This window comes from Etheostoma spectabile, chromosome 15 (assembly GCF_008692095.1).
Source record: "Etheostoma spectabile isolate EspeVRDwgs_2016 chromosome 15, UIUC_Espe_1.0, whole genome shotgun sequence".
NCBI lineage: Eukaryota > Metazoa > Chordata > Actinopteri > Perciformes > Percidae > Etheostoma > Etheostoma spectabile.
In genome coordinates, this window is record NC_045747.1 from 24,115,105 (window position 1) to 24,140,729 (window position 25,625).

Genomic DNA, 25,625 nt, shown 5'->3' on the forward strand with positions numbered 1-25,625 from the left:
ATCAAGGGCCAGACAAATGTCTTTGACTGTATTACTGCATGTCACTTTTTTGGTTATTGAGTTATCGCCCAGCCCTACCGTTGATACTATTTTTCCTTAGACATGACATACAGTATACAGTCCCTGACAAAAGTCTTGTCGCTTATCTATTTTGTAGAAACACCTGCTATTAACCTGACTTTTAATTAATCAGTTGGTGTAAGAAATAGCTCATATGAAAAGCTAAAACCCTCCAAATGATGTTCAATGCACTGAAATAAATTAGTTTCACTGAAAAAAGATTTGTCATTTAAACAAGACAGAAAGGTCAAATTTTGGCAAGACAAAAGTCTTGTCGCCTATACAGAAATTGAACAAATTTACTGCAAATAATAAAATATGTCAGCAAATTAAATAGTGGTGCTGTGAGATCCAAATGTAATATCTTGTATGACTTCCATGAGCTTGAAGGACTGGACCCATGCGGTTTGGCAAGGATCCAGACCATGTGTTGATGAAGTCATCAGGAATAGCTAGGAAAGCAGTCCTGCTGCTCCCAGAGTTCATCAATAGTCTTGGTTTGGTCTTCCATGCTTCCTCTTTCATCCTACCCCACATATGCTCCATGATGTTCAGTCTGGTGACTGGGCCGGCCAATCCTGGACCATCTTGATCTTCTTCGCCTTGAGAACTTTGAAGTGGAGATGGAAGTATGCGATGGAGCACCATCCTGCTGCAGAATTTGGCCTCTTTTATGGTTGGGAATATAAGAGGTAGCTAAGATGTCTTGGTATTTGAGACTATTGATGTTGCCTTCCACCCTGCAGATCTCTTGCACACCCCCATACTGGATGTTACCCCACACCATGATTTTTCCGACACCAAACTTCACTGTTTTCTGGGTGAATCTTGGATCCATGCGGGCTCCAGTAATTGTCTTGCCGGGTCTGCCTGACCTGGGCTTGTCAAAAAACGTCTCCAGTGTCTTCAAATGTTTTTTTTATCCTCTGTACTTGACGCTGAGACACATTGAAGGTGTCTGCCACATCAGCAGTGGATCTGGTCTTCAGCCTCTTGATAATCAAAACTTTAGTCTCAGGGTGAATCTTAGGCCTGTTTGCAGAGGTCTAGTTGCAGTTGATGTGAAGGTCTAGTGTACTGGGGTGGTTTTTATACACACCTGAGACCTGATTGATCCATTATTAGTCCCAGGTGAAGCTCACATGACAAGGAGACAACACTTATGTCTTTGCAAAAATTGACTCAATGGGCTTTACCAAGCTGTGAATATTAGAATACTTTTTGACAGTTTCGTTTTGCACTGAAACATTATTACAAAAGCTGTTGGGATTAAAATGAGCCGTTTCTTGTAAATAAATCTCGATTAGAAATATATGTCAGTGGCACTTCAGGTCAATTTGTACACAAGCGACAAGACTTTTGTCAGGGACTGTATGTTGCATGCTGTAAATACCAACATAGAAAAACAGGAGTTCTGACATTTGACTTTGTAAAAATGTGTCCAGAGTTTCCCTAAATATGAGACAGTAGAACATGTGCAGCTGTCTGCTGTTCTGTGCCAAAAACAGTCGATCATCAGCCGACGTCCCTGTCTCAAACGGGTCAAATGTAATATCAGGAAGTACTAACAATGTCTAGTCTGCTCTCCTTGCAATTTGGCAAGTTATTTTCCATCTGAGTTGAGTTGATGGTGAGATGGACTTTTACAGACTCGGTTGCAGAGCCAGACCGGACCCCAGCTCTTATTCCTAATGGTGTCCCGAAATCGTTAGTTAAATTAAAAACATGCTTGGAAGTATTAGTGGGAATGAAACTGGACATACAGTGATGGAAGAAGTATTCAGATCCTTTACTTAATCAAAAGTACTAATACCCCACTGTAAAAAAATACTGTTACAGGTTAAGGTCCTGCATTGAAAATACTACTTAAGTAAAAGTATGTAAGTATCATCAGGAAAATGTACTTAAAGTATTAAAAAGTAAAAGTTCTCAATGCAAGAAAATCCTCATTTTAGAAATTGGAAAGCATTTGGGCTCCAACTGAGACTGCATCGCGCATTCACGTGCACATCGTTAAACTAATGGTGCATTCAGTTGCAAACTAAGAAACTCAAACTGAATTTTTCTTTTTCTTCAAAATGTCCAAAGTTGATTTAAATCGGGGCCCTTTAAAAATCAAAAGGAAATTAAACGGGAGGGGGAAAAATTGGGACACCCAAAGACAGGGAATAAAAAGCAAGGTAAAAGGGAAAAAACCCAAAGGGTATTTTTTATTTCCCCCTGGGGGGAAAAAAGGTTAGGGAAACATGAGAACAGGGTCAGAGTTGAACAGAATACAACAACAAAAAGAAGGTTAAAAACTTAAAAGAAAAAAATGGCCCCGGAAACAAAGGGGTTTTTTATGTATAAAAAGGGGTTTAATGTATACTTATGGGCATAATATAAAAATATGGGTTATATGTATACTTTTAGGGGGCATAGGGTAATATAGGGCTATAGGTATTTTAGGGGCTATATGTTTTCCCATATGGGTTTTGGTATTATATGGGTTTTAATGAATTTATGGGCTATATGTTTATATGGGCTTTGTATAAAAATATAGGGGTTTATATTTTAAAACTTAGGGGGCTATTGTTTTAAAAAATGGGCTAAAAATTTATTTAAATTTTTGGGCTAATGTATAATATATGGGCTTAGTTTTATTTATGGGCTATATGTTTTTTATGGGTTATAAGTGGGGACGAAAAAAGGGTATTTTTTAAAAATATAGGGGTATATGTATATTAAAAGGGGCCCTAGAAAATTGGGTATAATATAGGGGCTATATGTATAAATATGGGCATTGTAATATTTAGGGGGCTTTTTGTTTTTATATGGGATATAGTTTTATATATGGGTTTTTAAGGGGATATTTTTAGGGGCCCTTAATGGGGAAAAACTAAGGGTTTTCTATTTTTACTAAGGGGCTATATGAAATTATTGGGCTATATTTTATTTATGGGTATAGTAAAATATGGGTATATGTTAAAAATATGGTTTTATGTTATAGGGGGGCTATATGTTTTATGGGGGCTATTTTTAACTTATGGGCTATATGTATTTTGGGGGTTTTATGTTACTTTTTGGGGCCTAGTGTAATATTGGGCTAATTTATCATCAAATTTTAATTTTTGGGCTAATTTTATAATGGGGGTATGGGGAACTTATGGGCATATGTATACTATATGGGCATATGTATATATATGGCTATATGTAAATTATGGGCTATATGTAATATATGGGCTATATGTAACTATATGGGCTTATGTATATATATGGGCTATATGTATATATAGGGCTATATGTATATAAAAGGGCTATTGTAATATATGGGCTATATTTTATATTATATGGGCTATATGTAAAATATCTGGGCTATATGTACTAAATATTGGGCTATATGATAATATAGGGCTATATGATATATAGGGGCTATATGTAATAAAAGGGGCTATATGTATTTATTGGGTATAGTATAAATGGGGGGTTTAAATTGTCTAAATATTGGGCTATATGATAATATATGGGCATATGTAAAATATGGCTATATAATTAGGGGGTATATTATATTATATGGGGCTATAGGATACTATATGGGCTATATGTATTATTATGGCTAATGTATAAACTGGGTATATTATAATATATGGGCTATATGTTACTCTAGGGGGAAATGTATTTTATGGGCTATATGTATATATATGGGCTATAGTATAAATTATGGGTATAGTCTTTTATGGGCTATATGTTATATATGGGCTATATGTATAAATATAGGGTTATATATAACATAGGGGCTATATAGAAATATGGCTATATGTATACATGAATGGGCTATATGTAAATATATGGGCAATATGATAATATATGGGATATTCAAAGAGCTGTGCAAATTGCAGATTACAAATTATCATTTTCTATAGTAAAATAAGATAAACCATCCTTCCTACCTTCTTCTTTTCTCCAAAAGATGCTTTTTTTATTCCTCTTTTTAATCAACTTTAGCACGGGGGGTAAACTCATTCTAGCAACTGTACGTTCCTCTTTTCTTCCTCTGTCTCTCCACTCTGTCACACCATCCCACCGTCCCTCCCATTTCCCCCCTGTTTAATTGTGTAAATAGGACTACAACTACCTCCCCCCCCCCTTTTCTCTCACTCGGTGTGGTAAAATGAGCTTTCACTGAGAAATATTTCCCACAAGTCGCTGGAGAAGGCTGGAGAAAGACGCGACACGCGAGTATTTTGTTACGTGGTTCACACGAAGTGTGTGTGTGTGTGTGTGTGTGTGTGTGTGTGTGTGCGCGTGTGTGTGTGTGTGTGTGTGTGTGTGTGTGTTGAGGAAATGAGGGGTGCGTGTGTTGAGCTGTGAGTGCAGCCCGACCCCCCCTCACAGGGAAGCCGGGGAGAGCAACAGCTGGATCAGCAGTCCGCATATCCCTCCGCGCAGCGCCGCAGGTGAGTCCTACTTTCTGTTCTTAGCCTACTGTTTCCATAATAAAGGTTATGGATGTGTTAGTGCATATACAATTGAAAAGATACATATAAATAACTTACTTTTATTACACAATTTAGATATTTGGTCAAGTACAAGCCTATTAGGTGTATTATACAGTTGGTTATGTTATGGTTGTGTGAGTGTATATGTGAAATCATCTTTGCAAATCTCTGATTTAAAATATTGCTCTTTTATTTTTTAATTGTATTTTTTTTAAATAAATACTGTATATTTTTTATCTATAACTTAGTCTGATATTTATGAATACATTCTGAAAAAGAAATATGTCAAAAAACATAAAGTGCATGCACATTTCTTGCCAAAGTATGGAAGCTCATTTATGCCAAATCTAAGAAAAACAAAGATGAAAACACGGCTAATTTTCTTGTTAATATTTTATAAAAAAATAAGCTGCAGCTGCTGAATCTGTCGTCAGTTTAGAGGGACAACGGTCCCTCTAAAAGATTTTCCGGTTTTTCCCTGAGTTTTCGAGAGGAGGCTAGTCGAGCTGGACCCCCCCTAATTTGCTATAAAACTGCACAGATTCAACTTTATGCAAATGAGGAGTTTGCAACTCAACGCCTTGCTTCTCAAAAAGTCATCGCAACGCTAGTCTATGGTGACATTTTGTGTTTTTTCAGATTGTTCCGGATGCCGGAGACGTTCGTGATGTCTTCGCTGTCGGGGGTCGGGTGGACGGTTGTCTGTCTCCTGCTCTGGACGAGGACGGCAGGTAAGAACAACATGGCGCCCGTTTATCTTGAAGCCGAGGAAAAATGGTAATTGAGAAGACTTTAACCCTTCTGTTGTCTTCCTGTCGACCGCGCAGCGTTTTGTTGTTCTTGCCCAAAACCTTTTTTTTTTTTACATTTTGGACGTCTTTTCCGACACTTGTTATTGTCACTTTTTTGCCAACATTTTTTCTGCACCTTTTGGTGCAATAGAGAATCTTTGGAGGGAGCTCAAACTCTGAGTTTCTCAGTGACAGCCCAGAAACCTGACTGGTCTAGAGAAGATCTGTGTGGAGGAGTGGGCCAAAATCCCTTCTGCAGGGTGTGCAAACCTGGTGAAAAACTACAGGAAACGCTTGACCTCTGGAATTGCAAACAAAGGCTACTGTACCAAATATTAACATTTGATTTTCTCATGTGTTCAAATACTTATTTGCAGCTGTATCATACAAATAAATAGTTAAAAAATCATACATGGTGATTTCTGGATTTTTTTTTTAGATTATGTCTGTCACAGTGGACATGCACCTACGAGGACTCTTTCAGACCCTCCATGATTTCTAAGTGGGAGAACTTGCAAAATAGCAGGGTGTTCAAATACTTATTTTCCTCACTGTATGTGCAAACGCTTCATGAAAAACTCTTCATGAAAAAAGTCTGCACGCGTCTGCTGTTCCTCCTCAGCTCACTGTGCGGAGGTGCGTTGCTCCGTGGCACCGGTGGGGGCGCTGCACCCTGTTCAGGGTCTGCTGGAGAGGTTCGAGGCGGGACCGGGCTGCGCTGCCAGAGAACAAGGAAACAAGGAAACTCACGTCATTGCAGTGGGGAGAGTAGCAAACAGCCCCGAAAACAAGGTAATGACCCAACCCCAAACCAACTTCAACACGTTCAGTACTGTAGAACCAACGCTAACCCATATGTAAGGGCTCTAACTGTAAATCCATGTGTGGACGGGTATGTGTCTCCCGAATGTGCAGTACAGTAGTGTTGGGAGACATTACTACATCCCTTAGTCTATATCCGTCCAAACCTCCGGTGGATTTGTGAAGACTATGGTTACCTGCTCCTCAGATCTCCACCAAAACAAGTCCCTTCCCAAAGCTATTTAGCACCGCTCAAGACAATTCTGATTGGTTTAACGAAATGCCGATAAACCAAAGCACGTTTATCTCCCATCCTGGAATGCTGTGTGGACTAGCCAGACCCTCCTCCACAGCGCTGTGGAGGAAGGTCTGAGACCCTACATCCCTAGACGGCGGCTCATTGATTGCGGTTAACCAGCTCTGTTACAAACCCCAATCTCCTGGGTGAAAGTCCCGTCTTGTTTGACCTATGCACCCCCCGGTATCTGATGCTGGCATCAGTGTTTCACGACCCGAGAACGAGAACGGTTGCATGTCTTCGGTGTGCAAAAAAGTGATAATCCGCCAAAAACTGATTGCTGTCTACCCTACACAATGAAAATCGCACATAAACACTCTCCAGCACGTTGTTTTGTTGTCAACAATTGCGCACATTTCTCTGCCTTTTCTGCACACTGTAGTAACTTCCTGATCCTCCGCCCGGGCCACATCACTACCTCAAAGTGTGACAGCTAGATGAATAGGGGGGGACATGGTGAATCTATATGAGCCGATGCTACGCCTGATTGAACCGTGCTTTTGTTTACATAAAGTTGTGGGGGGAAAATACTACTAAACCAAGCAATCGACCCATTCTGAACAGACACTGCACTCGTCCTCTTCTGTCTGAAGGTGACGGTGTTGCTGAAGCCTTTGTTCCTGCACCCCTCACCCCTCAGAGCCATCCACCTGCTGCTCAGCTCCAAGCTCCCCGTCACCTGGTGGCTGCAGGCGGAGAGACTGCCCCCCAACCTCCCTTTGCTGGTGCAGGTCAGTCCCAATCTGCCCATCACATCTGTGTGAGATCACCAATTCTTGTTTGTTTGAGTGCACAGTCATCATCTTTTTTGTGCCGAGCCCCTAAAGGGCGCAAGATACTTTCAAGATACCTTTTGTGGACGCAAGATACTTTCAAGATACTTTCTTGTGGGTGCAAGATACTTTCAAGATACTTTTTTGTGGGCGCAAGATACTTTCAAGATACTTTCTTGTGGGTGCAAGATACTTTCAAGATACTTTCTTGTGGGCGCAAGATACTTTCAAGATACTTTCTTGTGGGTGCAAGATACTTTCTGGTCAAGATACTTTTTGGTCAAGATACTTTCTGGTCAAGATACTTTCTGGAAAAGATACTTTCTGGTCAAGATACTTTCAGGTGTACACAAGAAACCTTTTAAGATACTTTCTGCACAAGAAACCTTCTGGTTCGCGAGAGACTTTCTCGTAAGCACATAGTACACAAAGTATCTTGTGTCTACTTTAAGGCTAGCAAAATATGCTATTGAAATACTGCTAACGTTTTGCAGCTAAAGTTAATATTTCACATTCACAGCATAAAATCGGCTAACAGTTACCGTATCATCTTTAAGTTTGTTGATGGCACTCTCATTTCAGTGTTTCTTTCTTCTGTCCCTATTTTTCATTCACAATATGACAGTATATCAATGTATGCAGATGATATGTATGTCTTCATCCACAACATGACATACAAAGTTTCAACAATACATAATATTTTAAAACAAATTTTCTCTTCATGTTATGTATTGTTGAACCCAACAAGCCCCCAGAGGGTTTTCTAGGATTTTCTTTCGTCACACTTTATTTTGTGGTAAATGAGAGAAAAGGAATGTATTCAGTGGTAAAATATTTTCATAGATTTTTGTATTTATCTGCTAGGTATCCTCAAACTCCAGCGTGCAGTCCCTCACCCTGCGTCTGAATGTCCAGACGGTGCATTCTCTGCCTTTTGGTCCACGTGCGCTGCACCGCTGGGCTCTGAGACACCATGGCAACCTGTCCTCTCTGACATACATGACACATGGCAACCGAGTCTACGTCCCACTGGGAGAGGGTGAGCCCCCAAGAAACCAAATATCATACTGATGATTAGGGCTGCCCCCTCCTAGCCAATTAGTTGAATAATCGGTCATTTTGTTCTTAGTTGTCTAAGATTTTGGTATTTTTGTATTTTTTTCATGCTGAATGATTTTTGTTCCAGAAACCTCTGAGCACATCTCTAGGAAACACAAGATTTAAAGTGGTGCTTTTGCACGATTTTCTATGTTATAATTGTATGAATGTTAATCCACTAAACATGTCTCTGTCGAGGACAACCCTTTAATGAGCTTTCATGTTTTTAAAGGCAGAGCAGGATACCCAGGGCTCGGTTTACACCTATCACCATTTCTAGCCACTGGGGGGCCACAGTTAGTTAAATGTTAAAAAAATCTCATAAAGTGACATGTCCATGCCATGGAACCTTTACCAGAGAGGTATCACTCTTCTCATCTAACTCTTTACAAGAAAGCAATTACATAAACACATTTTCCCACATTTCAAACTATTGCTTTCACCTAAACATCTGTGCACTAGTTTGCTACTTTACATTCAGGCTCATCTCGCCTCTCTACAGACACCCGAGGCTCAGGTCCGACAGATTGTAGAGAAAGATCTTGCGAAACCTTCTTCCCTCTTGCCTGTTGCTTTGTCTCTATTCATCACAGATCCAATGCTGCCTGCTGTGTGCCAGTTGCAGTCCTTGTTCCTCTCGCCCAACTACATGACCTCGGAGCTGCAGCCGCAGGGAGTGCAGGGCTGCGCTGACGCCTCAGCGGGGGGGATCAGCCCCGAAGTCCACGTGATCAAGCTGCATTCAGCGGGCTCCGGGCTCTGTGGGTGAGGACATGCAGCCTTGGAAAATCCTGGAAAGAGCATATATATGGCTGCAATGTTAAATCCTGTCTCTCCGTGTCCCTCAGCTCTCTCCAGGTGGAGGTGATCGTCTCTCTTGTGCCCCTGAAGGCTTCAAAGATCCAGACGGTTGTTCTGATCCTCGGCAGCTCTGTGCCGGTCAACTGGGCCATTGTTGCTCCTGGTGTCCGGGGTCATGTCTCTGTTCATGTAAGGGCCCCATCTCTTCTTGGCTTCTGAAGTTGTCATCCATCAATATGTTTATATTTAGACAACTTACCTTGCACGGCAGCTTGATTCTCACAAAATCATGCGAGAATAACGTGAGAAGTCATCCAAACCAAACAATAGTTTGGGTAATATAGTCCTATCCACTAATAAGACCCAGAAGAGCGTTTCATAACATAGCACTGTCTTCTCTCTCTCTCTGTAGTCCTCCAACAGTGTCTCCCCTCCTTACCCCCCTGAGCCTGGCCTTACCCTGTCCAGTACCCTGAACTCTGACCTGTCCACAACATCGGACCTGCTTGTGTGGGCCAATGAGAGAGGCTACACCACGGTGACCTCATACACCGAGGCTGACCTGGCCAATCGCTTTGTGATCCGGCTGGCTGGGGGCAGGACAGGTCAGGACCCTCGTGTGTCTCTTTGTTTCCTTCACTGTGTGAGTGACATGTTATTTTCTAACTTCCTTTATGTACAGGAGGCTTGTTTCCTTGGAGTCCCTTGTAAAGCTAGACTGTGTGACTATTTTATATTATCGCTATAGTGCGTAGTTTCTGTCGCCCCCATGAGGAATTCTAAGAAATGACAACAACACTGTCAGCGCATCCACATGATACATGTGGCATTCATTTCATGTGAAAATTATAACTGAACATAACGTGGCTCTTCTGCATTTTCTGCTCTGCTTTGCTGGAAACATAGGATGTAGTCGCAGTTGATAATATAGATTTTGGGGTAAAGAATAAAAACATTGTCACAAAGAAATCACTTTACATGAATGGATTTTGTCTCTGCGTCTCCTCTCTGTCTGTCCACCACAGACGTGGCTGGGGGGAGGAACCCGCTGGTTGGGAGGCCTCCGTGGGCCGAGGAGCGCAGGCTGAGGCAGTGGCTGAACGGAGGAGGCAGACCGGGGGGGGGGAGGCGGAGTATCACGGTGCAGTGTGAGGACGGACGCCTCAGCGTGAGCGTAGACCAACACATCCTGCAGGTCATCATACCTCAAAACTAGCAGCAGGGTTAAGGTGTAAACCGTTCATAAAGAAGAGAGAGTTAGTTAATAGTTTATTTGAACATGTAAAAAAAGATTTAAATAAAAGATTTATATACATACATTCATGCATACATGTATAATTAAAATGACAGTTATAAGGTCGTGTACTTCTCAGCACAATCTTCCAAAATTGAAAGCCATTCAAGCAAAAGAATTCCCATGTTCAAAAAGGAGAAGCAAGAAGTTCATAAACAACTTATCCCTTTCTCTACTTTTATCCTTTAGTAAATCCTATGCTTCAGTTATTTACACATCACAGACACAGATGCATACATACATACACACATTTACACAGTTTTTGTTTCTTTGCTTCCCTTTCTTCTTCTTTCTATACCATTTATCTACAGTATCTTAATATCCAGTGGGTTCACAAATACCATGATGTCGAGCAGGCGCTTGTCAAAGTCAAAGATGTTTTATTGTCCCTTACAGGCAGATTGGTTTGCAGCCAGGACTTATACACAAAACTCAAAAGCACTGATGGACAACAACAAGTTCTCCAGCGTCATGAGTGCAAACAGACAAGCTACGCAATTTACAGAGATCACAGGGGTACTTACAATATATAAGATGATAATAATAGCGACGTGTAGTACCTCTCTTTCTTACACCGGGGGGGGGGATCAGTCTGCTGCTGCTGCTTTAGTGTCGTTCAACTTATTTATTTGATCGTTATGCCGTCTCACCATCAGTTCTCTTCCTTCAGAGTTTGTCTGTCCCGGTGGCCGCCGTGACTCTACGAGACTCAGCGTGCCAGGCCCAGTCCAACGGAAGTCACTTCCTGTTGGCGTTCCCAGTCATTTCCTGTGGCACTGAGGGTCTGCTCCTGGGACGGCCTCGAAGGGTGAAGTACACAAACACGGTGAGATAAAACATCTGGACAGGAACTGTTTAGAGAAATAGAAAGCTGTTGTGATGTGTAGCAGAATAAGGACCCAAGAGCAGAGACAAGGGAGGAAGGCGGGAGCAAAAAAATGAAAACAGCCACATCCAAAACTACAAAAATACAAAATGGGTACAGGGAAAAAAGACAAGAACAGGACACAGAACTGAGGAAACAAAACGATGGGACCAAAGACGAGGGGAGCACAGACACTAAAATACACGGCGATAACAAGAAGAAGGTGACAAGAGGGCTGGGAAACAGGTGAAAAACACCAGGTAATCACAGGAGAGGGAAGACACAGCAAGTGAAACTAAAGACAAGACAAGACAGAGACCCAGACTTCAAAATAAAACAGGAAACAGAACATAGAGACACTCAAGGGGAACACAAAATCTAAAATCTAAGAAGATATCTAGTCTTATACCACGATATATAAGATTGGTATGTTGCCCAGCTCTTGGCAAAAGAGACAAAAACTTCAGAAAAAGCTAAAAAACGCTGAAAATGTCACAAAAACTAGGTGGGCGGAAATGTATTATGAACCTAAATTTATATGCAGGGCCGGATCAAAATCTGCAAGTGACCGGATATGGTCCGTGGGCCATGAGTTTGACACATTAAGGTAATAGTTTGACATTTTGGGAAATCGACCCTATTCGACCAGGGAGGAAACACGGAGAAATAACAGAAAACAGGAGGCAAAAACAGGATAAAACTGAAACCATTACAGAAAACCACTGTTTCTTTAAATCTTTGTAGTCTTTTAAACCCCAAATTAACTATATTTTACCAAACTCTATTCATTCAGTCCATAAAGTAACCCATATTATCTTTTTAAATTATGGGAGATGATGTTGTCATTGTTGGAATACTGCAGGCGGGGGGGGGGGGGGGGGGGGGGGGGGGGGGGGGGGGGGTAGAGATGTGGTTTGGGAAACAGAAAGAGAGAGAGCGAGAGAGAGTGAGTGGAGCTTTTTGGAGCACAGAGAAAATTGAGGTAAAAGTTAAACAGGCGGTGATTAAAACCAAAACACAAGGCACGTAATGGACAGTTGTCTGAAATTATGGTAAGTGGAAGTTGTTCCCTGTGGGACCCGTGGCCCGGGTCATCAAGACCAGAACAGCGCTGGGTTAAAGTCTAAAAACAGGGGATGCTACAAAAAGGGAATTTAAGTGGGAGGAGGGAGCAGACCTAACACCAGGTTCTTTTCAATGACCACTAGTCTATATCTTGCTCGTATGGACTGTTATTTCCTAAGATTTCACTCATTTCGGCCGGATATCTGTTGCCTTGGGCTTCTTCCTTTGTTTTGGCCTTTTCAACTCCGGTGGATTCATGAAGACTATGGTTGCCTGGTCCTCAGGTCTCTGCAGGGTAAATCCAGACAGCTAGCTAGACTATCTGTCCAATCTGAGGACTATAGTGACCTGGTCCTCAGATCTCTGCAGGGTAAATCCAGACAGCTAGCTAGACTATCTGTCCAATCTGAGGACTATAGTGACCTGGTCCTCAGACCTCTGCAGGGTAAATCCAGACAGCTAGCTAGACTATCTGTCCAATCTGAGGACTATAGTGACCTGGTCCTCAGATCTCTGCAGGGTAAATCCAGACAGCTAGCTAGACTATCTGTCCAATCTGAGGACTATGGTTACCTGGTCCTCAGACCTCTGCAGGGTAAATCCAGACAGCTAGCTAGACTATCTGTCCAATCTGAGGACTATGGTTACCTGGTCCTCAGGTCTCTGCAGGGTAAATCCCGACAGCTAGCTAGACTATCTGTCCAATCGGAGGTTTCTCTCGCACCATGAAACAACTTTTGAACGTACAGATGTTCCACCAAAACAAGTTCCTTCCAGAGGCTATTTTGCAGAAGACGATTGTGATCAGTTAGAAGAGTTGCCAATAAACCAGAGCACGTTGTTCTCCCATCCTGCATTCCTCTGTGGACTAGCCAGACCTTCCTCTGCAGCGCTGTGGAGGAAGGTCTGGCCATGCGAGACTATCTGCATAGAAACAAGGATTTATATTTGTGACTTTGGACACAAAAAAGACTTAAAACTTTCCATTCTCATAGTAATGCAGAAGGTTATTTACACCATTCTACCTCCCTCTTCTCCCTCCTCCCTGGCCAGGTGTTATTATGGAGGGATCAGCCTCAGGCCATTCTGGAGCTCAGTGAGACAGAGATGAAGTCCAAAAATCCGCTGGCCGTACATGTGAGTTACCCTTTATATCTTTGTTTTAGTTACTCCATTGCTCATGAAATCTTTTAACCCTTGTGTTGTCTTCCCGTCAACCATGGTCACTTTTTTCAACATTATTATCACTTTTCCCAACACTTTTGTCACTTTTTCAACCTTGTGGGTGCTTTTTTTTTACATTTTTTGTGTCTTTTCCAAATGTTTTTGATATTTTTAAAGTTAAATTTTTTTCGTGACAAAAAATATATCAATAATTCACTGAAAATTGGTCAATTTGACCCAAGGACAACATGAGGGTCAAACATGTAATCTCATGTTTCTCATCTCAGTTCAGCTGTACTTCTGGAGTCCACGAATCTGCTGACGGGGATGTTGTCGATGTAAACAGTTCTCAGGCGGGGCCGATCCCCTGGGCACCAGAAGACCCGGGACCTGATCCAGGACTGAGCCACCTACCGACACCCAGACGCAGATCCGGGCCTGTTCTTAGTTTGAAGCTCTTTGTCACCGAGAGCTACAAGCAGAGGCGGATCGGCCCCTGTGTCATAACTGCAGACCACCGAGTCTATGTTGAGGTCGGTGTGTGTGTGTGTGTGTGTGTGTGTGTGTGTGTTGCATATTTTCTGTGCTTATTTCTATTAATTACATTTTATATAGTGCCTTATCATAGACACTCAAAGCGATTATTTTTTTGTGCATGCGGGGACTTATTAACAAAAGTTGTAACGTACTACCTGTTAAACACATACAACTCCAATTAGTTTTCGTCATGGCTGTTTTGTCATCCAGTTTGTCCTCCTGCAGATTTCAGCCAAAGGGCCTTCCATCGATGTTGTGGAGGCGAAGTCATGCGTGGTCGCCCCTCTGTCGGACCCCAAAAAGTCTAATTTCTGGACCGTCATAAGCGGCGGCTGCTCCTCGGACCCCTCCCTGACCCTCGTGGGAAACGCAGCCGACGAAAAGGATGAAGAGGCCGAAAGAGATGCGGAACTGGAAGAGGAAAAGGAAGAGACAGATGGACTGGAGAAAGGCAGAGACAGAGATGTCTCATTGCGACGTAGTGTTGAGAAAAGATGGAGAGAAGCACCAGAAAGGATGGAAAAAAGTAGCACAAATGTGGGAGAGAAGGAGGAGGAGGAGGAGGAGGACATCCAGCCGTTAAGATTTAGTTTTATCCTGCGACCTGTTTATAATAACTCAGTTCAGTTCCTGCACTGCAGCCTCCGCCTGTGTCTCTCTGAGGAGGAAAGAGGGGAACCCACGAAGGAAGACGGGAGGAATAACTGTCAGGGTGGGCTGCGTATCCCTCCACTTGGATCTAGATCTCCAGGACATCAGGTACACAAACAACTAACACACTGAAGCTGCATGTCATCGCACAGCAGGTGCAGAATAAAGCATCCTGTTACATCAAAAAAGGTCGAAAAAAAACAACAAATATCGGAAAAGACGTCAAATAACGCGCCAGAAAACATCTGGAAAAAAGTGGCAAAAACGTTGGGAATAAAGCTCCAAAAGTAGGGCTGGGCGATATGGAAAAAAAATCAAATATCATGATATTTTTGACCAAATACCTCGATATCGATACCGCAACGATAATTGGTGCTTTCTCACAATATTTACACAATGAGATTTTTGATAAATAATCCTCAGTAATGTGGATATAATGACTAAGTTAAATTTAAAAAAATACGGATCCAGTTTTGCTCAAATTTGATTTGTCAAAGATCTAAAAATTCAGCTTTTAAAACTGCAAAAATTAAGATGAATTCAAAACAAATAAACGCAGTAAAATGAAATAAGTAACCATGGGTAAAATATTTCCATGGGTAAAATAGCTCATCTGGTAGAGCGTGCACCCATGCACAGAGACTCAGTCCTCCACGCAGCGGCCACGGGTTCAGTTCCGACCTGCGGCCCTTTTCTGCATGTCATTCCCCCCCTCTCTCATTATCATGTCTATGCTGTCCTTTCAAAATAAAGGCCTAAAAATGCACACACAAAAAAGAATCTCAAAGAAAAAAGAATCCATTTAATACTCTTAGTTGCCTCTTATATATATGTAACTAACACACGTATTCCCATCTCAGTGTGAGATCAGAACCCTGTCCAGGCCCATGGTGGTCACCCGGCCGATTAGTTCACTAGGACCCAAACTCCCGAGCCCCCCCGCTGGACCAAGAACCAAGAGACTGAGCGCCCCCCCGCTGAACAGTCCAGACCCACAGCGCAGCAGTGAGTATCTTCCTTTAAAGTGAAGTTTTGTTAAGAAAACCATCGGCAAAGAGCTTTTAAGGTTAACCCTCATGTTGTCCTCATGTTGTCCCCATGTTGTCCTCATGTTGTCCTCATGTTGTCCTCATGTTGTCCTCATGTTGTCTTCATGTTGTCCTCATGTTGCCCTCATGTTGTCTTCATTTGTCCTCATGTTGTCCTCATGTTGTCCTCATGTTGTCCTCATGATGCCCTCATGTTGCCCTCATGTTGTCCTCATGTTGTCCTCATGTTGCCCTCATGTTGTCCTCATGTTGCCCTCATGTTGTCCTCATGTTGTCCTCATGTTGACCTCATGTTGTCCTCATGTTGTCCTCATGTTGTCTTCATGTTGCCCTCCTTGTTGCCCTCATGTTGTCTTCATGTTGTCCTCATGTTGTCCTCATGTTGTCCTCATGTTGCCCTCATGTTGCCCTCATGTTGTCCTCATGTTGCCCTCATGTTGTCCTCATGTTGTCCTCATGTTGTCTTCATGTTGTCTTCATGTTGTCCTCATGTTGTCCCCATGTTGTCCTCATGTTGTCCTCATGTTGTCCTATACCAATGTCTTTTTAATTCCCCAAAATAACATGATTGATTCCAACGCTCTTTGCCAGTACAAATCTCTACTTTCATTAATTTTGGGTCTTATTCAATTTTATAGCATTTGAAAAACATACACTGTAAACCTTTGATGTAAATTTACAGCTAAAATCTCACAGTATTTACTGTTTTACTATTAACAGGATTATCTGTATGTGGCAATGCATTCTGGGAGAAAATAAAATTAACGGTCTAGGATTACAGCACATATCTGCAGAATGGTGCAGATTACAGATTTACTGTAAATTGCAGTGCATCTCGGGAAAATAAGAAAAAAAGCGGGGATTACATTTAAAATATTTAAGACAACGACAGGCTCGTGATGCATATCAGTCTCTGGAAAGCGCGTGGACAGCAGTTTCACCAAGAGGACGCGAGTCAGCGGCTTTTTCAACATTTATGTAAGTTTGAAAATATTTTGTTTGCCTGCATGCCTTGAAATGTTAAGAATAGTTTTATCGATTCATTTTTTTTTTTAGATATGGCAGCCGATCACCCAGTAACAGTAACGTTAAGCTAGCTAGCTAGTAGAGTTAATCATCTGGTGTTCACGGTCGCTAATTTTACTACTAACACCGTTAACGTTAAGCTATCTTAACGTTAATGGTGTCAGTGGTATTTTTAGCTAGCTAACTTCATCACGGTCGCTAAAAATTAACTACCACAAACACTGACTTAGTAGTAATGTTAGCTAACCGCTAGCTAGCTAGCTAACGTTATCACGGTCAGTAACATTATCGCTACACCATTAACGTTAAGATGGCTCAACGTTAATGGTGTTAGTAGTAATGTGTTTAGCTAGCTAACGTTATCACGGTCGCTAACATTATCGCTAACACCGTTAACGGCTAGCTTATTGTTAACGGTGTTAGTAGTAATGTTAGCTAGGTTAGCTAACGTTATCACGGTCGCTAACATTATCGCTAACACCGTTACGGCTAGCTTATTGTTAACGGTGTTAGTAGTAATGTTAGCTAGGTTAGCTAACGTTATCACGGTCGCTAACATTATCGCTAACAACGTTAACGGCTAGCTAGCTTATTGTTAACGGTGTTAGTAGTAATGTTAGCTAGGTTAGCTAACGTTATCACGGTCCAGTAACATTACCACTAACACCGTTAACGTTAAGATGGCTCAACGTTAACGGTGTTAGAACCCTATAGACGTTAACGTTAGTACCCCATAGAAACATTTTCCTCAGGAGTCCTAACGTTATACTGTCCACAAGCGTTTTGAAAAATCCTTAACACAGTGCTGCATCTACCCGAATCTACTGGAACCTTACAGACTTTGGTGCTGCTCATATTTGCTCGGGTTTTCTTATAAAACCATAACTCTAACTAGCGCTAGCTAGATAACAGACTTTAAAAAAAAAAAAAACGGTTTCATGGTTTATTTTTCAAAGATTTTAGGCGGACTTTTTTATTTCTGCTAATGAACATTGTTTAGTCATATTTGCTTTGGTTTACTACTAAAACTATAACTTTAGATAAAGGACTTTTTGTGCAAACGAAGATATAATATTGACTTGTCATCTATTTTTCAAACTGTTTATTGTCATTTTTAACTCCGATGCAGCGGCCACGGGTTTGACTCCGAGCTGCGGGCCTCGGCTGCATGTCATCCCCCTTCTCTCTCCCCTTTCAATTCTAAGCTGTCCTATCCAAATAAAGGCATAAAATGCTACTATAAGGTAATTATTGCATTTTTGTTATGTTTTTTCCTTTGCAGGTGTCTGCCACTCCCGCCATGATTCAGACTGTCCCACTGTCTGAAAGCCTGAGATTAATAGTACCGGTACGTTGTTTGTATAGCAGTCTACTCTGCATTACCTTTTAGAGTTCATTATTATATCATATATTTTATATTACAGTCAATACTACAGAGCATTAACAAAAATATATGTTGGTTGTCATGACCTAACACACACCATTTTTTATGGGGAAAATACACTGATGGAAAGTCATCAGCTTTGTATTTGTTGGGTATAGCCACAATGCCATAGAAAAAGGTTTAGTTTTTATAATTGTAAAGCAAATTGTAGAACAATGTATAATTCTACCATAGCCATAAATATGAAGACATTTCACTGGTTTAAAAAAAATATGGGGATATGTAAATAAATTCAGATCAAATTAATTTACGTACAATGAAATCATATTGTTACCATTTCTATTATATTCCTATTTCTTTTAGGTCCAACTGACTGATCAGCGGGGTGGTGAGCGTGGAGGGCCAGGTTGTCAGTGAGGGGGGGTCCTTTGAGCTGGGACTTGCTGTTCTAATGTCAACTCACTACAACTTTAACCTGCAATACCAGGACCAGGCTGCATGCTCGTTGAGTTCATTCAGAGGTAGGAGATTTTCCACACATACTGTATTATACACCGGGATTGACTTTTTATTGATTAAGTGCTCAGAGATTAGAATTTCAGTAGCTAAAGCTTCTAATTTGCTACAAGCATAAACATTGACTAAAATTTAAAAAAACAACTTAGGGGTTTAAAGTAATTTTGCAAAAACCCAGCCTTTGTCACTCGTTACGCCACATAACTACCACCGTCAAGCATCGTTACTGTTTGTGACATTTCAAAATAAAAGAATATTTCCCTCATTAAAGTCTTCTAAAATAATACTGTAACAACACAGCTCTAATGTTCATGAAATGTTACCAACAATGCAGAAGGAATAAAGTGAACTTAATTGTATTATGCGGTAAAATATCTTTTCCAGAAATTATATACTTCTGGACATTTCTAAATTATTGGTAACTGTATTGTTTATTTCCTTTGGAATGTGTAATTCTACAATGGCATACATTACATACAGTTTTTTATTCTTGTTTAGTAGCTGAATACTACTTGTATAAGAAAATACAATTAAGCTGTAGTGCCTTTAACACTAAAAGAGGATATATTCTCCTCCAAAATGAACCATTTCTTCATTAACCTATAGCATTTGTGTTGTTCCATTGTCATTTAGGATCTGCATGGGTGACTAATCCTGAGAGAGGATCAAAGGCACCCAGCAGAAAAACTGGAAAGATGGTCCAGAAGAAACCTTCAACAGTGAACCCGCATGTCTGCACCCTGATCAGGAAGCTCAACGACTTCAAGTGGGACTTTGTTTGAGTTTCTCTTGTATTGTTTTGTTTAGCTGCAGATATCATTTGTCTTCATCAATTAACGATATCTCTAGTTTTTTGTGTTGTTTAGTTCAGTTCTTGCGGCTGTATGTAGTGTTTTGCCCCATTCAAGTGTTTCATTGATGTTTTATAAATTGTTGATTTAAACGGTTACTGCATGGGAGCCAAGCAGTTACAAGATGAGTTACTACATTATGATTGATTCTAAAATAAAGAGTTAATTAGATTTTGAATCTTGCTTTTTTCCTTGTTATTTAAGACTAATTATTTATTGCAGTGTTCCCTGAGGTTTATTTAAAGCTGCAGAATTTATTCTTCTGGATCAGTATACTGAGAATTTCATAACACTATGTTTTTGTGCTGTCAACACAATTGTTGTACATGTACAACAAATTTAATTATATTTATTTACAGTAAATCAAAATAAACATGAAATTATATTTTTAGTGTAATATTGGCAAAGCTGCTGCCAAAAAAAACTGTAAATTCAAATAAAGTAAAACTGTATGTCTATTTACAGTAAAATACCTGTAATTAAAAATAACAGTATGCATACTGTAAATAAACAGTAGTTTACTGGCGAAGCTGCTGCCAGTATATTACTGTAAATTCAAATACAGTTAGTAACTGTATACCTGTTTACAGTTAAATACTGTAGTTTAAAACCGTATGCCTACTGTAAATTAACAGTAGTTTACTGGTGAAGCTGCTGCCAGTATATTACTGTAAATTCAAATAATACAGTTAGTAACTGTATACCTGTTTACAGTAAAATACCTTAATTTTAAAATACAGTATGCTTACTGTAAATTAACAGTAGTTTACTGGCGAAGCTGCTGCCAGTATATTACTGTAAATTTACGGTGAAAAGTTTTACAGTGTAGTATTGAGTAAAAGTTGACATATTCCAGTCTGTGATTATCATCAACATCCATTCCTTTAATTTTAGTCTCAATAATTCCTAATTTCTGCTTTTCTAACTCACACATTAGGTAAAATTTCCTATAAATGAGGTTTATTGACCATAAATTCCAAGAATAACTAAAACTAAAGTTAATAAGTTAGTGTTACGTAGTGTTAAACGCCAACAAAAGTGACAAAAATGAAAAAAAAACATCAAAAGTGTTGAAAAATGGGACAAAAACATAAGAAAAGTTAAAAAACATCAATAAAAAGCGCCAACAAAAATGTTGAATTTCAATTTTGACGGGAAGACAACACGAGGGTTAAAGCTGCAGCAGATTGGAATAATTTACCTCTTAAGTGAAATAAGTCATCAAGTTATCACTTTTCTAATATTTGGTATGTTTAAGAATATCATGTCTTCTCACTTTAAAATGGACAAATAAAAAAATTGGATTTTAAACCTGTTTTTTTCAATTTTCCCTTTTTTAGTCAGAGGAAATTCAGAAATTTAGAAAATTACTAAATTGCGTCTGGGCTGCAATTATTCAATATTCTCTCCCTCTCACCTAGTTACTAATGATTGGTCGGTGGGTGGGGGGGGGGGGGGGGGTGTCTGGATGTGTTTAGGCCGTAGGTTTTTTTAGATTTTTGTTTTCATCTAACGCAAAAAATGTGTCTATCGCAATATGTATATTTCTCCAGTTGGTATTGCAATGACGATAAAAAAACTTCTGGTTCTTAACAGATTGTAGTTGGTGATGGACTCACACTCCATTCATTTATTATTGGCCACCTAGTGGTTGTAATGCTGTGATGAATTGTGTTGATTTGGTTGGTTTTTTTTGGCCTGTTGTATGGACGTTGTCGAATTGATAATTGCATTTTTATTTTTATTTTTCCTGTTATGTAATGGATGAAAACAAGATCTCAAGGGGTTTAAAAAATTGTTATTGTGAGAGTATTTAATCCTTGTGTTGTCTTCCCGTCAACCAAAAAAAAGTTTTTTTCCAACATTATTATCGCTTTTTCCAACATATTTGTCACTTTTTCAATGCTTTTTTTCTTATTTCGACGGCAAATTTTTGGTGACCGAAATTAACCGAATTAACTGAAAAAGGGGTCAGTTTGACCCGAGGACAACATGAGGGTTGACCCCGTGAACGCTGTGTCTCTAGGTGCCCTGATGCAGACAGGTCCAGTGACAGGACTAGTCTTCGCTGCCTTTGTGATGGGGGTCGGTCTGATGGGGGGTCTGTGGTGCATCTGTCATCACACAGGTAACGACTTCAGCGTCACGGCACCACTGCCTTCCATGTTTTACTGAAGTTTGGTCTTGGACGCAAAATAACAAACCAGGGCTGTAGTACTCGAGTCCGGACTCAAGACCTTTTTTCTATGGTCTCTGACTTGACTCGGACTTGCTAGTATTTGGACTAGGACTTGTCTCGGTCTCGGCCGCTGGTCTTGCCCAAAATGGCTTCTGGTCTGGACCGAGTCCAGGTGTCTTTATTATGTTTATAATAATATTGGAGGGAAGGTGAAACCCAAAATGATTGTCTTGATACTGTCATGCATAAGACCTTTTTTTCTGTCCTGGACTCGGTCTTGACTCGGACTCAAACCTTTTTAGACTCGGTCTTGTCTTGAACTCAAACCGCTTTGGACTCGGCCTTATCTTAGACTCGACTGGTCCTGGTCTTGTACTTGTCTTGACTTTACTCGGATTCAAACCTCTTTGGACTCGGTCTTGTCTTGGACTCTAACCTTTTTGGACTTGATCTTGTCTTAGACTCGACTTGTCCTGATCTTGGACTTGTCTTGGACTCGACTTGACTCTGACTCAAACCTCTTTGGACTCGGTCTTGACTCAGACTCGACTGGTCATGGTCTTGGACTTATCTTGGACTCGACTTGACTCGGACTCAAACCTCTTTGGACTCGGTCTTGTCTTGAACTTAAACCGTTTTGGACTTGGTCTTATCCTAGACTCGACTGGTCCTGATCTTGGACTTGTCTTGGACTCGACTTGACTCTGACTCAAACCTCTTTGGACTCGGCCTTGTCTTGAACTCGATTGGTCATGGTCTTGGACTTGTCTTGGACTCAACTTGACTCGGACTCAAGCCTCTTTGGACTCGGCCTTGTCTTGAACTCGATTGGTCATGGTCTTGGACTTGTCTTGGACTCAACTTGACTCGGACTCAAGCCTCTTTGGACTCGGCCTTGTCTTGAACTCGATTGGTCATGGTCTTGGACTTGTCTTGGACTCAACTTGACTCAGACACAAGCCTCTTTGGACTCGGTCTTGTCTTGGACTCGAACTTCTTTGGACTCGGCCTTGACTTGGACTCAACTATTCCTGGTCTTGGACTTGTCTTGGACTCGACTAAGGTGGTCTGGACTACAGCCCTGTAACAAACTAATATAGCTTAGTTCAGGATATCTTCTTGACTTTTTCTACTCCATTAAAATTAAGCCTCATATACAGATATGTACATGTATACAACCAATGTGTTTGTGATTGAATTGTTAACAAGAGTACAACTTTCTTCATAGATCTAGCATCTTCATTTTTGCCTCTTAAATCCCCCCAACCAAGCATACCCCTGATTTTAGGGTTCTATAGATTTTAGGGTAGTAATAATGATGCAGTGAATAGTGACGATTCTCTCCGACCAATCAGCAGTCTGCAGTGAATGGTGACGATTCTCTCCGACCAATCAGCAGTCTACAAAGCACTTTGTAACTTGTTTTTGAAAAGTGCTCTGCAAATAAAGATTATTAGTATTATTACAGTGGATAGTGACGATTCTATCCAACCAATCAGCAATCTGCAGTGAATAGTGACGATTCTCTCTGGCCAATCAGCAGTCTGCAGGTTTTGCACCGCCTCAGCTCGGTTGAAAACTCGACTGAGGTGGTACTAAAAAAAGTACCTGTTGGCAGGTACCAGGGACTTTCTTTCTTTCTGTAATGGAAAACCAAAAAAGGCGAGTAGAGTGGAGGAGGTAGGTCTACCATGCAGTGGAAAAACGCCATTAGTCAGTAGGTGATGACAGTTAGGGAAACATGGGGGGGGGTCGGGGGGGCAAGCTACAACAGATGTGACCATGCAGGAACTCATAGTGCACCTTTAACTCCTGATAACCACCAGTATCAAAGATGTAACCAACATTTAAGCAAAATAAAGATAAATGAGGATTTTCAGGATTACCAAGTGAAACATCATTGATTGTTCAATATAGCTTGATGTTTTTTTCCATCCATGGTCGTGTGGAGACATTTTAAATTTTATAATTCTATCTTTTTGAAGGTCCACGTACAGCAGCACTTGGAAGAGAAAGTCATTTTACAGACACGCACACCCATGAAGGCGTCAACATCTGGACTCCACCGTCCCCGTCGGATCGGTCGTCCAGCTCGGTGTAGAGGTCAGATCTGACGAGGACGGCTCTTTAAAGGGAGACTGCACTCATTTTACACTCAGTGTTGTCAATTCCTCACGCGGCAGAGACTGTGTAGTTACGGCTGCGTTAGTTTTGTACATTAATTGCATAAGAAATCGCTGTGACGCTCTTCGGGGTTTGATGGGTAATTTTGGGGCGTCTTATTTAATTTTATAGCATTTGAAAAACAAATGGAAGTAGTTTTGAAATAGTGTTGAGTAAAAGTTGACATATTCCAGTCTGTGATTATCCATCAACATCCATTCCTTTAATTTTAGTCTCAATAATTCCTAATTTCTGCTTTTCTAACTCAAACATTAGGTATCATTTCCTATAAAGGAGGTTTATTGAACATAAACTCCAAAAATAACTGTAAAACTAAAGTTAACAAGTGTTGAACATTTCCAAAAAGGGACTAACATTGAAAAAAAAAGCATCAAAAGTGTTGAAAAAAGGGACAAAAATGTAAGAAAAAGATAAACATTGATAAAAAGCATCAACAAAATTGTTGATTTTCAATTTTGACGGGAAGACAACACGAGGATTAATAGGTGTTGGAAACATTTGTATAAAGCATTTTATCCTGGAAATGTACTTCCGTTGATCCAGACTATTTATACAAAATAACAGTACATAAAACTGTACAAGTTACTCCAGCTGGGCGACACAGAGTGAACCAAAATGCCATGGCGGTGTATTTAAAATAAACTGAAGTGGTTAGAAACACCGGCAGTTCCAGATAAAACATCAGCATTAGACGAGCACCTGCAGACCTTGATCCTGATAGGCTACATCAGGTCTGAACAGTTGTTATTACTTTATCTTTCTCAGGATTTCCTGCAAATCAAAGGAAGGAGAACTGGGACAGCTTGGTGTGTGTGTGTGTGTGTGTGTGTGTGTGTGTGTGTGGTGTGTGTGTGTGTGTGTGTGTGTGTCTCCTCCATCATTTGTCGCTGTGTTGCAGACATGCGAGCGGACCGAAACCATGTGAACAACACATCGCCGCCGCATTGTGAATTCTGCATCAAAGTCATCTCAAAAGCAGCAGCAAGTTGTTACGTGTAGAGACGTTCATCTGGATTCAACAGGATCTAAACCTGGTTGGAGTGACTCAAACAGAAACCACATCATCATCATCATCATCATCCTCATCATCATCGGATTCAGAGACGGAAACACCGGGTCAAGGATGAATTGAGGGGTGACTGCGTGTTTTAGAGTCAATTTCACTTTGTGATGTCACTGAATCAGCTGGAAGCTGCATTTGTTGATATGTGACTTAGCTGCGTTGTGTTTTTGTGGCAAATGAAAGATGTATTAAAGGAGCCGAGATCCATGTTGACTTGTTGTTTCACTCTCAAATCACACGCAACCCAGATAAAACAGGAAGTCTTGTGACGGTAGCTTACTAAATCTTTACAGTCGTTCCCCGACAGAACCAGGCAGGCCGGCCTTGTTCCACGGTTATCTTCAAAACCCACTTCCATTTTCAGCATGTAGCTCGAAGGTTGTTGTTGTTTCCAGTAACTAAGGGATTTGGGGAATTTTGTACAACCTTAAGCTAACTATATAACTATGTAGTTAACTATATAACTAAATAGTTAGCTGATAACTATTTCAACCTTTAGCTTACCAACCTTTAGCTAATTATTTCAATTATTAGCTAATTATTTCAACCTTTAGCTATTTAAACTTTTTCTCCATTACTTTTGGCTAATCATTTGAAATGGTTTTCATTACATTTAGCTTGTTATTTTACCATTTATTCATTACTTTTAGCTAGTTACTTTTACCATTTATTCTTTACTTTTAGCTAGTTATTTTAC

General features: G+C 40.6%; 1 protein-coding gene across 1 annotated transcript; it reads left to right on the plus strand.

Moving 5' to 3' along the window:
- The first annotated feature begins 5,180 nt into the window (after positions 1-5,180).
- engl (endoglin, like) lies at positions 5,181-24,704 on the plus strand. Its single transcript, XM_032537315.1, has 16 exons — positions 5,181-5,269; positions 5,952-6,121; positions 7,022-7,159; positions 8,066-8,240; positions 8,893-9,064; positions 9,148-9,289; positions 9,513-9,705; positions 10,126-10,295; positions 11,065-11,220; positions 13,378-13,461; positions 13,776-14,021; positions 14,251-14,784; positions 15,537-15,681; positions 21,529-21,630; positions 23,667-23,784; positions 24,631-24,704. The coding sequence occupies exons 1-15, from the start codon at positions 5,188-5,190 to the stop codon at positions 23,780-23,782; spliced, it is 2,625 nt and encodes an 874-aa protein (XP_032393206.1). The 5' UTR covers positions 5,181-5,187; the 3' UTR covers positions 23,783-23,784; positions 24,631-24,704.
- Positions 24,705-25,625: the final 921 nt, after the last annotated feature.